Source organism: Mesoplodon bidens, assembly GCF_964165515.1.
Source record: "Mesoplodon bidens genome assembly, chromosome: 3".
NCBI classification, from domain to species: Eukaryota; Metazoa; Chordata; class Mammalia; order Artiodactyla; family Ziphiidae; genus Mesoplodon; species Mesoplodon bidens.
Genome location: NC_138178.1, coordinates 133,062,161 through 133,076,241, shown reverse-complemented (window position 1 = coordinate 133,076,241; position 14,081 = coordinate 133,062,161). Strand labels below are relative to the sequence as shown.

The window sequence follows — 14,081 nt, the reverse complement described above, 5'->3', positions numbered from 1 at the left end:
TGATATCACAGCCCGATATTATAAAAATCACTGTTTAATCTATGTAAATTTCATAGCTAAGTCTTCTGTGGACAATTCGGAACAGATAAAAATTGCTCCATCACTTTTTTTTTTTTTTTTTTGCGGTAGGCGGGCCTCTCACTGTTGTGGCCTCTCCCCTTGCAGAGCACAGGCTCCGGATGCGCAGGCTCAGCAGCCATGGCTCACGGGCCTAGCCGCTCTGCGGCATGTGGGATCTTCCCAGACCGGGGCACGAACCCGTGTCCCCTGCATCGGCAGGCGGACTCTCAACCACTGCGCCACCAGGGAAGCCCTGCTCCATCACTTTTAACTGGATGCTTCTCATACACACATGCAAATTATGTTTAATAAATAATTAGGAATGTAGGGTAATGATAAATTTAACTAATGTTCTCAAGCATAATCTTTATGTGATATTAAAAAGTACAAATATTTCAGGAATACTTTTCTTCTATAGAGTTTGTATGCTATTAACATTATTTTCAAAACTCAGTTATGAATGAAAATGTTTATAAATGCTTCTGTCCTTTTATAAATTTCATATAAAGTCTTCACCACAAACTTATACCCTAACCATCTGTCAAAGCACCATGGGCTTCTATTAGTTTTAAAGCTGTTATGGTACACATTAAGCTGGAAATTAAAGAGCATGTGAGGTCTCTAGGTTCCTTGTCGTAGTGGACTTCTCTAGAATTAGTATTTATAAAATACGTATCTACACATTTCACCATTTTCAGTCTTTTGCTTCTTTGATGAAACCTTCTTCTTTCCTGATCCACCTTCTTGTTTAGTCTCTTGATGCAGGGGTAATGATTCTTGCTTTTTTGACGGTGCCATAAGAGGTTCCACCTTTTTATCCTGATCGTCTTTATTAAAAATAAATGAAAAATCATCATAGCAAACAATGAACATACCAGAAAAGATTCAATTATTAATGAATACTTCCTAAAATGCTTTACCACCAAAATTTTAAACTCTGATATACAATTCTCTCACTTATTCTAGCTTTCTTACTGTGCCACATATGCTCTTTAACTTCATCAGGACTTCTAGTACTCGCTCCTTCTTTTATATCCCATTTCTCAGCCACTCCTAGCCCTACTCAGTTTTATAGGCATGGTCAAATCCCTTATCATCTTAAAAAATAAAACCCTTCCCACCACTGTAATTCCTAGCCTCCCACACCCATTTCCTTTTTATATTGACCAAAGAACACTCTGTACTTCCTTTCCTACCAATCATTTCTCAACTAATTACAACCTGATTTTTCTCTCTTCCACTATATCCATGAAAGATTTTATCAGGTCCCTAGTGTCCCAAATGCCATAGTCTATCAATAATATCCTTTAATCCTTATTTGAATTCTACTTAGCATTTCATACTATTGGTCTCTACCTCTTTAAATTACTCTCCTCTCCGTTATGCTAAGTGAAATAAGCCAGTCACAAAAGGACAAACACTGTGTGATTTCACTTATATGAAGTACCTAGAGTAGTCAAATCATAGACACGGAAAGTAGGATGGTGCTTGCCAAGAACTAGAGAGAGGGAAGAATGGGGAATTCGTGCTTAACGGGTACAGAATTTTAGTTGGGAAAGATGAAAAGTTCTTGAGATGGCTGGTGGTGATGACTGTGCAAGAATGTGAATGTACTTAATGCCACAGAACTTATACTTTAAAATGGTAAATTTTATGTTACATATATTTTGCCACAATAAAATAAATTTTAAAATTCAGCTCCCATGATAATTCTTTTCTTACACTTGGAATATTCCTTTGCAGTCTCCTTTGTAAGCTGTTCCTACTGAATACCTTATATGCTGGTATTCTTCAGGATTGTGTCCTCATTTTAAACACTTTCCTTGAATGATCTTCTCTACACCCACGACATCAACTACTACCAACATGTTTAAGGCTTCTGAATCTGTAGTCTAGCCTTATGCCTCTACTTACATTTCCTACTGCATTCTCCCTATGTAAACAGCCCCTATAGGCACCAGAAACACAAACTGAAAGCATTCTCCTCTCGGCACACATCCACTCTCTCCTCATTATTCCCTCTTAAAGCTATCAACATTTACCAATCAGAGCTTGGGTAATGTTTTCTACAAAGGGCTAAACAGTAAATACTCTGGTTTTGTGGGCCATTTAGACTCTGTCACAACTATTCACCTGCTGCTGCAGTGTGAAAGCCAGCCACAGACATAGGTTGGCTGCATTCAAAAAAACTTGATTTATGGACACAGAGGTTTGAATTTCATATAATTTCCATATTTAACACAGTATTACTCCTTTAGTTTTTTTAATCCATTTGAAATATAAAAACCATTCTTGGCTCATGGGCCATAAAAAAATGAGAAGCAGGCCAGATTTGGCTCACAGGTTGCAGTTTGCTTACCCTGACCTAACTTAGAACTTAGAAATTATCTTTGATCCTGCTTTCTCCTCTATCTGCCATATCCTATGCATAACGTTAGTCATGTCATTTTTGCTTTGCAGATCTCTCTAACCTCCTTACTATTTCTTCTGTCACTACCACAGTTCAGTCCTTCAACTTAACTCTGGAAAATAATACCCTCTTAACAAGTGTGCCTATATTAAACACTGCCCTATGAAACTTGTCTTCCCTAGTTCTGCCAAAAATACCTTTCTAAAATGTAAATCAGACCACGTAAACTAAGCCTGCTTGAAAATCTTCAACAATGGCCAAATTACATCCTAGCTCCTTAGCACTGTATACAAAAATCATCATGATCTACCCACTCCATTAGCTTTTCAGCTTTGTTTCCTACCACTCCCTACTTCCCATTTCATGGTTCAACAATACACTGTACTCTTGCATCTTTAATGCCTTTATGCATGATCTTCTGCCAGTGGGGAATGAGATCCCACTATTTGCTCGATGAAGTGATTCATTCTGGAAGACCCAGCTCAGGCACTGCCTCCTCTGTAAAGCTTTTGACCCATGGTGCCCATAAGCACTAGGTGTTTTGGCTCCGTACTATTTCTATACTTTGTATTTTCCTTATATAAGTCACATTTCATTATTGACTTACATGTCCTTCTGTCCCCTTTACTCTTATTTCTCTAGTACCATGCTTGATCAGAGCTGGCAAGCAAATATTTAAAATCCAGTATAACTAACTTAATACTTCACAAGTTAAGATACGAAAACGACTTAATAGTGAACACAAGTCCTTTTATACAGAGCAAACTGTCTGCAATTTCAACCATCAGCACACCATTTCTCACGTCCTTTCTGTTGTACCTATTAAGCTCTCTCCTTGGAACACCCTATCCACCAAGAAAAACCAGCTAGTACTTATTCAACCTTTAAGATTAACTTTAGGCATTACATGCTCTAAGTGGCCCACCTTAGAACTCCAACACTGGTTTAGACATACTTAGCTCATTATACTAAACTTTTTATATTATAATAACTTATTTCTGTTTGTATCTACAACTAGCATGAGGCTACCCTGAAAACGCACACTTCATCTCTGCAGTCCTAGTACCTAATATAATGCCTAGCACAAAACAGATGTATGATAAATGTTTGCAAAATTAATCAATCAAAGGTGAAAATGATATCTGATTTTTCTTTTCATCTTTAATTCCTATCACACTGATTAGAAAGTACTGGTTGAAATAAATGTAAACATCTCTAACTACTGATATTTACAGGTCCTCAGTAGTTTTATATATTTCTATAATATATATTATATTTTATATATTTATATTTTATATATATAAACAGATTTTATATATTTCCATTAAAGGCCTTTTCCACATTTGTAATGTGAAATTTAGTTTTGAACACTGTTGTATGCTCAGTACTAATTCTATCAGCAATTAATGAAAGCAAACACACAGTGAAAAGGATAATGATTTCGATTTCAGATTCAGTATTTAACATTTGTGTGCACACTTAACAAAGTATCTGAACTTCAACTCTAAAGTTATTAAAACAAGTATAACCATGCAATAAAGTTGAATAGATTACAATACCGCTTCCATTTTTAGACTTCTTCTGCCCTGGTTTCTTCTTTGAGGCAGCTGCTTCCAAGGGGGGGGTGGGCTGTTTAGTAACTGGGACAGGTTCCACTTTTTTGCATGGAATCTTTGATATATCACTTTCTTTGGTGACCTGTTCTTCTAGTGCAGGCTTGTGCTTCTTTTCCTTCTTCTTTCTTTCTCTAACACTACTTGAACTTTCAACCACATTCAATGGAACAGGTACAACTTGTTCATCTTCCACAGCCAAGGCATCAGATAATTTAAAGTCCCGGGGTACACTCTCAGAATCAGATTCATGGAGGTTCCCATTTTGGAGTTCTTTCTTTTTATTCTTTTTCTTTTCTGCCTTCTTTTTATCTGTTTTGGTAGGAATAAGCTTTTGTTCTCTTTTCTGTTTTGCAAGAACTTCATCATATAATGTTTCTTTCATGAAAAGCCAGAAGAAGAGGAAAATTACTGTAATAACTACTGAAGGAATAAGAACAATAAAATATGTTGACTCATAAAACTCCATGGTGCTTTTGTTAATGTGATCCTATAAAACCTAAATGTGAAAGAAGGAAAAAACAAAAATAAAAACCTGAGTCAGTCTTATTTAACACAGAATACTTCTGTTCTTTCAAGTGGTATTTCATATTTAACCTGATCTACAAATCTGAACAGGTTTTATAAATCGCATACTTGATTACTTTGCCAACTACAATTTGAATATACTATTTAAAAAAATGTGTGGTAACTAGGAGTGTAACACAGCCTTCCATTTTTAAATCATGTGAAAAGGTTCTAACGGAAGGAAAAAAAACTTAGCCATTCATTACTTTTTCCCCCAAAATAACCAGTTTTGACACTATTAATATTTAGTTTTCCTCTTACTGTACAATGTTCATGAATACTACTATACATGGAAATAAAGAGGCATTAACTATTACCAACACACTAGATATCCATTAAAAGTACCACACTCTTAACTGCAAAGAAAACAAAGGTGGTTCATTCCTTCACTTAAAGATTTAAGTCCATTCACAAACTGTGAGCACCTTTATTCCAGTTAAATAACAGCCTCATGACATGGTGGGATACAACAAGGATATGGAAATATAATACAGTAAAAAATCAAAATGCTAGGATATGTCATTTGGCACTAAAATAAATTACAAATAAGATACTTTTCTCAATTTTTTTCAAGGTACCTCTTACTGTAAAAAAAGTTATACTGCAGGGCTTCCCTGGTGGCGCAGTGGTTGAGAGTCCGCCTGCCGATGCAGGGGACACGGGTTCGTGCCCCAGTCTGGGAAGATCCCACATGCCGCGGAGCGGCTGGGCCCGTGAGCCATGGCCGCAGGGCCTGCGCGTCCGGAGCCTGTGCTTCGCAATGGGAGAGGCCACAACAGTGAGAGGCCCGCGTACCGCACACACACACAAAAAAAGTTATACTGCAAAAACAAGGGCAATCACCATCCTCTCTTAATAATGTTTAATTAAGAAGCAAAATTTTTAATGGTATTAACTCAACCCTGGACTTAATAAGAGAAGGTTTTAACAAGATGAAGGGGAAAAGGAATCATGTGCTAACAAAATACTAAAAGGAACTTTATACAGAATTGTTCTTCCCTGATAATTCATGAACTATCCAAGATTTTTAATTTATTAAACATATTTTACTGTGCCTGTTAGTGGTCACCCAGAAATGCTTTTTCAAAGATGTTTTTTGTTGTTGTTGTTGTTGTTGCTGTTTTTGTGGTACGCGGGCCTCTCACTGTCGTGGCCTCTCCCGTTGCGGAGCACAGGCTCTGGATGCGCAGGCCCAGCGGCCACGGCTCACGGGCCCAGCCGCTCCGCGGCATATGGGATCCTCCCGGACTGGGGCATGAACCCATGTCCCCTGCATCGGCAGGCGGACTCTCAACCACTGCGCCACCAGGGAAGCCCTGAAAGATGTTTTATTTTTGGTTTTCTGTTTGTTTTAACATGACCATCTACAGGCTACAAAGCCTGTTCAACTTGGCTGGGGAGTTGGGGGAGAAAAAGGACAAAACAATGAGTTAGAACTCTATGGCTTTTTGCTTTGAGGAAAGAAAAGAGGCTAAGGCACTTAGCAGCAACCACAGATGCTGAAAAAAGGTCAAGTCAAAGTCAGAAGGGCTTTGATGAACAGCAAACTGCAGCCGCATGCAACTTAGGTCTTAGGAGAGCAAAATCCATGATGAAGCAGAGCAAGAAGCAAACGTTCAGGGAGAAAAGAGGCCATGAGACCACAAGAACTCTGAAACACAGATTCCTCACATGTTCTGATGACTCTTCTAGTTCCCTTTTCCAGGTACCACATGAGCCTGGGAAGAACCATGATTTCCATTTTGGGATTTTTCAGGAGATTCCCTTCACACAATTCAATTCCCAGTCATGTGAGCTCTCTTTCTGCAACTAGGAAGAGCCCAACCAAAACACCAAGGCAAATTTCAAGTCAAGAAAGTGTTTGCATTGCTTTAATCCAATATTCCTGATTCTTTATCCCAAGAAATTTACAAAGAAAAGCATATATAAAGATGTTCGGGCTTCCCTGGTGGCGCAGTGGTTGAGAGTCCGCCTGCCGATGCAGAGGACATGGGTTCGTGCCCCGGTCCGGGAAGATCCCACATGCCGTGGAGCGGCTGGGTCCGTGAGCCATGGCCGCTGAGCCTGCGCGTCCGGAGCCTGTGCTCCGCAATGGGAGAGGCCACAACAGTGAGAGGCCCACATACCGCAAAAAAAAAAAAAAAAAAAAGAACATGTGACAGTAAATAAATAATTATTAAAAAAAAAAAAGATGTTCATAGCAATATTACATATAATACAAAAAACTGAGATAGAATATACAACATCAGAATGGGTTAAATTAGCAAATATCAACTCAATAAAACACTGCTGTTAAAACTGTAGATACGGAGACTTTCTTAAATTCAATTAAATACTGAATAGTCAAAATCACAGTTTTACTTGTATGATCAAAACATCTCATGTATAATAGGTTATTAAGATGAATATGTAAATTAAAGAGTTGTGCCATAATCATGGGTGCAGTCTCGCTTGCCTTAATATTTTAAATTTTGTTAGTTTAAGAGAAACTCATAAAAGTTTTAATTCCTTGCTTATTTTAAAAAATGGCAAAATGAATAAGTACTACAGTATCAATCAATATACCATAGTTTTACATTATACCCATGGGCATAAGAGTAATATAAAGAGGGGGAAAAAGGTGGCAAAAGGAAACTGGGAATGAAATCCAGGGGAATACAGGGAAAACAACAAAGACAGGAAGAGATTTTTTAATTTGGGGGGTGGGGGCATAACGGAAAAATAAAAGAAACAGGAAAGAGAAGGAGAGGTTGAGACAATTAATTTAGCTTAAGGTGACAGGAATCAGGTCATCAAAATTTTCTAAGTCCACAGTAGCAATTCAACGTACGTTTGCTGAGTTAGAAAAACACGGAGACAAGCAGAGGCTCAGATTTTGAGATGATAGCGAAAGTCACCAATGTTAATTTCTTCCATATTATCACATTCCCTTTGTAATATTAAGGACCTTTTAACCTAATCACACCTTAAACCTTAATAGAACCCAATTTTAATGTAATTAACAGCTAATGGTGGTACAGATTTCTCTATCAGGTGAACCAGGAGTGAGCTATCCATGGGTTTCATAAGAAACCAAGCCCAACCAGTGGCTTTTGGACATAAATCTCTCTAGAAACTTATGAAAGATATTGTTCCTCTTTCTCAAAACAAACAAAAAAGTGTACATACTAAGGTGTACATGTAATTTCACAACGTTTCGGACTCCCTGAAAGATATGCATGGATCCCAGGTTAAAAAAACCTGCTCTAGAATGAGAAATAAAAGTTTTCATCCCTGCCCTTCCCTACCCCCCAAAAACCCAAAAATAGATAACAGAATGGATATATATATATATATATTCTGTGTTTCATCTAAGTATGTATTATGAATGTTAATCAAATAGTTTTAAGATTCTATTTACTTGCCTTCCTGTAACTTAGGTTTGTTCATACAAAAATTGAGCTGCACCACTGAGTTAAATTTTGTAAACTTCTCAGAAGGCTCGACAATCTCTTCATATTAATATAACAAATAATGTGAACACTAAAATTTCAAATAATATAATTGCTCCTTGATTTTATTTTTACAAGTTCAAGAGAACTACTTAATTAAAAAGGATAAAGCTATATACATAATGATGGGCCCACTGTTTATGATGATAAGGCAATGAAATTAAGTATGGGACATCTATAGAAACATCATACATTTAAACATCACACCATCTGAAATAACACAGTGTAATGCTGTAAAATACATTACCTAACAAACAAGCTGAAAATTATTTATGTTGAGCACAATTAAATACAGTCTGAGACTACAAAAAAAATTAGAATCATTACATTTTTAGAGTAAAATTACAAATATTTTTAATATATAGTTCATTGTTCAACTTTTTAAATTTTTTCTACATTAAAACAAATTTAAGTAACCGTGCTGAATGCACAATATTACACTTTTAAAAGTTTAAATAAACACAAATTTAAAAAGAACCGTTACTTATATATTACAAGGAAAAATGCAAGCAGTTTGATAGGTATACTATTGAATTTCAAGTAGCTGTAAGAATTTTGAAATCTCTTTCCTTACTACCACAGTATTTTAGTTACTCTTGCCTCTGACATCATTTTCTTTAAACTAAAAGAACATTTAAAACAAATGACAACAAAAAACTAATTTTATAAATTATCTGTGCTTCAATTGATAAAAGTATGTCAACTGGAGTGACTCCACAGAACCAGTAAGAAAAATATAACAAAAATTCAAGACTGAAGTCTGAACAAACTGAAAGTCAATTTTTTTCCACTGATGTATACCGAACAACATACAAGCAAGCATATTTGTAAAGAGCAAGCAAAGATTTGAGGGAAACATAGTTTTCAACCCAGAAACACTTAATTTCTTAAAAGTTCCTGTATAAATCTGTAATGTCTGAACAACTAAATGAATACACCTTTAAAAGATATACAGGCACCAAGAGTAGCCTACAAGAGCTTTATTCAATGTACAACATAGTTATATTATTACTAGAAGTAGCTGTGAAACCTAAGCTGAAAGCTCTTATCACAGGTTCTTTGTAAAAATAGAGTTCGTAAGTTAAAAAGTCTATCTGTAACCTGATCATGCTGAATCTAAGTAGTCTGCATTCTAAACATGCCATGTTTCTCTTCCTTTAAATCCATAATAATATCTTATGTTGTTTTTTTAATGTTCAAGTTAATCTTTTTAAGGAAAACTTTATTTATGGAAGTACCATACACTGATAAAAAGTATATTCATGGACAAGTATCACTTACTCAGATTTCCATTACACAACAGAAGTTATCTACAGTATTTTCTGAACCCTTCTTGGTAAAATGTGATTAAACATTATGGTGTCACTAACCTTCAAATAAAGTATGCATGTCATATTCCAGATATATCCTGAAAAAAAATAAATTTTAAGACTGATAAACAGCAATATAATAAAGCACTAAAATAAAGTCAAGAGTCTTGACTTTTGGTCCCAATTCTGCCTTGGCTCCAGGGGTCTCTAAAGTCCAAACTACTTAACATGATCTTGGAAATGCAAAGACAAAAAATTTAAGTGGTTCCAAGTTGGTGGTGCCCATAGTGCATGAGGCAGAAGTGAATGCACATCTTCTTTGGTATATTGCTCCCTCAAGCCAGGAACCTCAGGATTTCCAAAGAAGACTGTCATCCAGATAAGAGCCCACAACACAAAATGACAGAAGCCACCATGAGCAAGAGGCAACAAAAATAAACTAAGCAACCACATCGCTAAAGATTCAAGATACTGGAATTAATAGATATAGATTATAACATACACACATAAAGAAGAGGTAACTGGAAAAATGAGCAAAGAACAGAAACTATCAAAAGTAACTGGGTAGATATGAATCAATTAGGACTTCTACAAATAAAAATTATAATCAAAATTTAAAATCCAATGGATAGGTTAACACAGGTGCAAGGACACCAATTAAAATGACTATTTCAATAGGCTAAATAGATCTGATGACAATGAATTAAGTCAATGCAGATAGAGGACAAGGCAACTATTAGAGCATGGTGAAGGACTTCCCTAACAGTCCAGTGGTTAAGACTCTGTGCTTCCAATGCAGGGGGCGCAGGTTCAATCCCTGGTCGGGGAACCAAGATGGTCCCACATGCCACTTGGCGCGACCCCCCCCCCCCAAAAAAAAGAGCATGGTGAAAGTGAGGAAGGAGTCTAAGACAACTCCTATGTTTCTAGCTTGGACGAAGTCTGTAAATTATGAAATCACATGTCAAGTTCAAGAATACAGGAATAGGTTTTTGTCTGGGAGTTTTAGATATGATTTTGAGGAATATAAACTACAACCAGCTACAGAATATCAGCAGTCAATTGAGTAGACAAAATCAGCACTAAGAAGGCACTACAGGTTCTAAATTGGGGAACCAAAAGGAACAACTCTCTAAAAAGTCCAATTTCCCCTCCTCCCTAGTATCAAATCTAAAAACCTTTGCCTTGTCCTTTGTATCAAATCTTCACTTATCCTTCAAAACACAGCCCAAATCACACCTATGAAAATATCTTTTCAACTACCATCTTCCACAACAGTCTATTAATTCACTTTGTATAGTTATTTAGCACCAATTAGTATACGTCAACCTTGTTTTCCAGGGCATTCTGAATAAACAACAGTACAAAAGGCCACAATGCCTGCCCTTATAGGGTTAACATTCTACTAAAAGGAAGACAGTCCAGCAATTAATATACAGTATATGAGACAGAACACAACCTGACACATTTGAGCAAGAACAATAAAGACAATGTGGTTAAGTATAATGAACAAGAGGAAAAGTAGTAGAAGATGAGGTTAAAGAGATCATTTGAAGGGGGCAGGGGGCAGTGAACAAATCATGTAGTTTCTTACAGGCAAATGGAAGGGCTGTGGCTTGTACTCTGAGTAATATGGGAAACCAACAGAGGGTTTTGAGTAGAAAAAGGGTATAGGGAGAAGGTGACAGCACGGAAAACTTAAGAGACAACTGAAGTAATCTAGGCAACAGATGATCAGAGCAAGCTGGTAGCAAGAGGGGTAGTAAAAAGTAGTCAAATTCTGAGTACACTATGAGGGTAGAGAAAAGAGGATTTGCTGAGGACTGGAAAACGGGGTGTGAGAGAACAAGCAAAGACAAAGACAACTCCAAAGCTTTCAGACTAAGCCAAAAATAAGAGTTGCCCTTTACTGAGAAGGGGGAAGTGTGGAAAGGACATGGTTGGGGTTAAAGACCAGGAGTCAGGTTTTAGACAGGTGGAGATATCCAGCAGACAGCTAAACAAAGAGTGCTTAGGCAGGTGAGGAATACATGCTAAAAATATAAATTTAGTTGTACCCAGCATATAAATTATATTTAAAGCCATAAGCTTGGATGAAATCACCAAGGAAATGGGTATAAACAGAGCCCAGGTCTCAAGACAGAGCCCCTGGACAATTCAACAACAGGAAGATGAAGAGGAACTTGCAAAGGAAACAGCAAAGGAGAAGTAGAAAGAAAATTAGGAAAATGTCACCCTGATTGCTAAATGAATAAAGTATATTAAGAAAGAGAGATTAATCAACTTTGTTAAATGGTGTTAGTAAATAAGTACAGTAAAAACTATTGATAGAAATTGACTATTGGATTTTAGCAACAGAGACATTAGTGGTGACTATGACCAAAGCAGTAGAGTGGTGGTGATCAAAACCTGACTGAAATGAAGTCAAAAGTGAGAACTCCAGCAGGTGTGAACAACTCTTTGGAGAAGACTTCCTGTGAAGTAATAAAAGAAATGCAATGGAAGCTGGAGGGGAATATGAGGTTGGGGCTTTGGTTTTTAAAGTTTTTAAAGGCAGGAGAAATAACAGCATGTTAATATGCTGATAAAGATAATCCAGTAGAAGCGGAAAGACTGATGATGCAAGAGAGTGAGGGGTGAGGGACAATGTTCTCAAATGGCAAGAGGAAAAGAATTTGGTGTACAAATTCTGAAGAGACTAGCCTTAGATGGAAACATAGGCAAGGAGGCAGATACAGTATAGAAGTTTGTAAAAATTATCCTCCTAACGTTACTATTTTCTTAATGAAATGGGAAACAAAGTTTAGTTCAGAGTAAGGGTGGAAAGGGTGGCGCTGGTGGTCCTATAAAACACATTATAATTATTACATTGTTATTTTTTACTTATAAATTTTGTTCATTTTGATTCTCCACTTAAATTTAAAAACTTTGGAGAACACAGGGTGCTTAGCAGTGTTGCACAAATAGATTCACTGACTTTAAATGAATTTATGATCCACCTGAGGAAGTACATAGTATCAATAAAACAGAGCATAAAAACCAAACCTGAGCCTCAATGAGGTCTACTCCTCCAGCTCAAGCACCTTGCCTACAGATATTTCTCTTCCTCCTAAAATCCTAGAGCACTTATTCTCTATGCACAAATCCATAGCATTCTATGAGACAGAGGATAATTGTGTAACAATTATAGGAAAGTAGCAATGTGCTGCAGTGTGATAAAAGATAAAAGAACAGAAAATAATGGAACTTAAAACTTAAAATAGATTCAAATTGATTTTTAAAAATTTAAACCAATTTATCTGATCGTTCAGATCAAATAAAGATATCCAGACAGATTAAAATTTTAAACTTAAGAAAATGTATAAAATACTTGGAAGAAAACACAAAAAAACAAGTAGATTCACCTTATATTGTACAGCTGTATATGTTTAAAAGTTTACATGTGTATTAAGTCTACAGTAAGTTTTTAAAAACTTGATTCTACAAGTAAATAAGAAAAAGACACCAATGAGAAAAACAAATTATTAATCATTTACTGAAATGGCCATCAAAATATAAAAACTTACCTAAATTTCCATTCTCTACACCAAAAGTATAATGTCCCCAGAGCCCACAATACAATTATAAAATTATCTTTTAAAATAAGAGGAAAAACATTCAAAGCAACCAAAAGATAAGATAATCTAGCAAATCAAACACTGAGTTGCCTGACATGGGAACTCCATTCACAACAGCTTTTTTAAAATTAACTTTACAGATTACACTGAAATCTTAAAGCTGAGGTGCAATTTCTCCTTGTAAACTGCAACATGTACTTGTTTCTATGACTCACACAGTATTAACATACCCTTTAAGTTATTTCAGCAATACCCATTCTAGAGAACTGCTACCCCAGTCTGAAACAAATCCAACTAATACCAGAGATGAATAATGAAATTTCATTTCTCCATTAGTTATCGTATTACAACACATGAAACTTCTATTTCTTTTTTAACCAAACTTACTTTTTTTCCTTTAATACAAGACTAGATAAATCAATTTGAACAGCTTCTCCAAGAAAATGAAAAGTATCTGTGTAACTGGTAGCTGCTGAGAGTTATACCAATATCTTTCAGACTTCTGCTTACCCATCAAGCCCCAACTAGTCCATTCTCCCAGGAAAAGACACTGCTCATTTAAAAACATATCCACAGGACTTCCCTGGTGGAGCAGTGGTTAAGAATCCGCCTGTCAATGCAGGGGACACGGGCTCGAGCCCTGGTCTGGGAAGATTCCACATGTCATGGAGCAACTAAGCCCGTGCGCCACAACTACTGAGCCTGCACTCTAGAGCCCGGAGCCACAACTACTGAAGCCCGCGCACCCAGAGCTTGTGCTCCGCAACGAGAAGCCACCACGCACCACAACAAAGAGTAGCCCCCACTCGCCACAACTAGAGAAAAGCCTGCACGCAGCAACAAAGACCCAATGCAACCAAAAATAAACAAATCAATAAGTAAATTTTAAAAAATTAAATTAAATGAATAAATAAATAAAAACATATCCACAGGAGATAACCTGGATAAAAGTTTATTCTGTAAAGAAAGCTAACTTATGATAACTTAATTAGACAAATTAAAAGCTTTAATAC

General features: G+C 36.5%; 1 protein-coding gene across 7 annotated transcripts in view; it reads right to left on the bottom strand.

The window, feature by feature from the left end:
• The window catches only part of KTN1 (kinectin 1), a 120,363-nt gene that overhangs the window by 73,590 nt on the left and 32,692 nt on the right, over positions 1 to 14,081 (bottom strand). For 6 of the 7 annotated variants that reach the window (XM_081229081.1, XM_081229083.1, XM_081229084.1 and 3 more), the window contains exons 2-3: positions 4,030 to 4,582; positions 750 to 887 (exon numbers count right to left, since the gene is read on the bottom strand). In XM_081229081.1, the coding sequence (XP_081085207.1) occupies positions 750 to 887; positions 4,030 to 4,552 (661 nt within the window). In that variant the 5' untranslated portion in view covers positions 4,553 to 4,582. Of the gene's footprint in view, positions 1 to 749; positions 888 to 4,029; positions 4,583 to 9,511; positions 9,550 to 14,081 lie in introns of all 7 variants that reach the window. The other variant, XM_081229082.1, reaches the window with a different exon arrangement.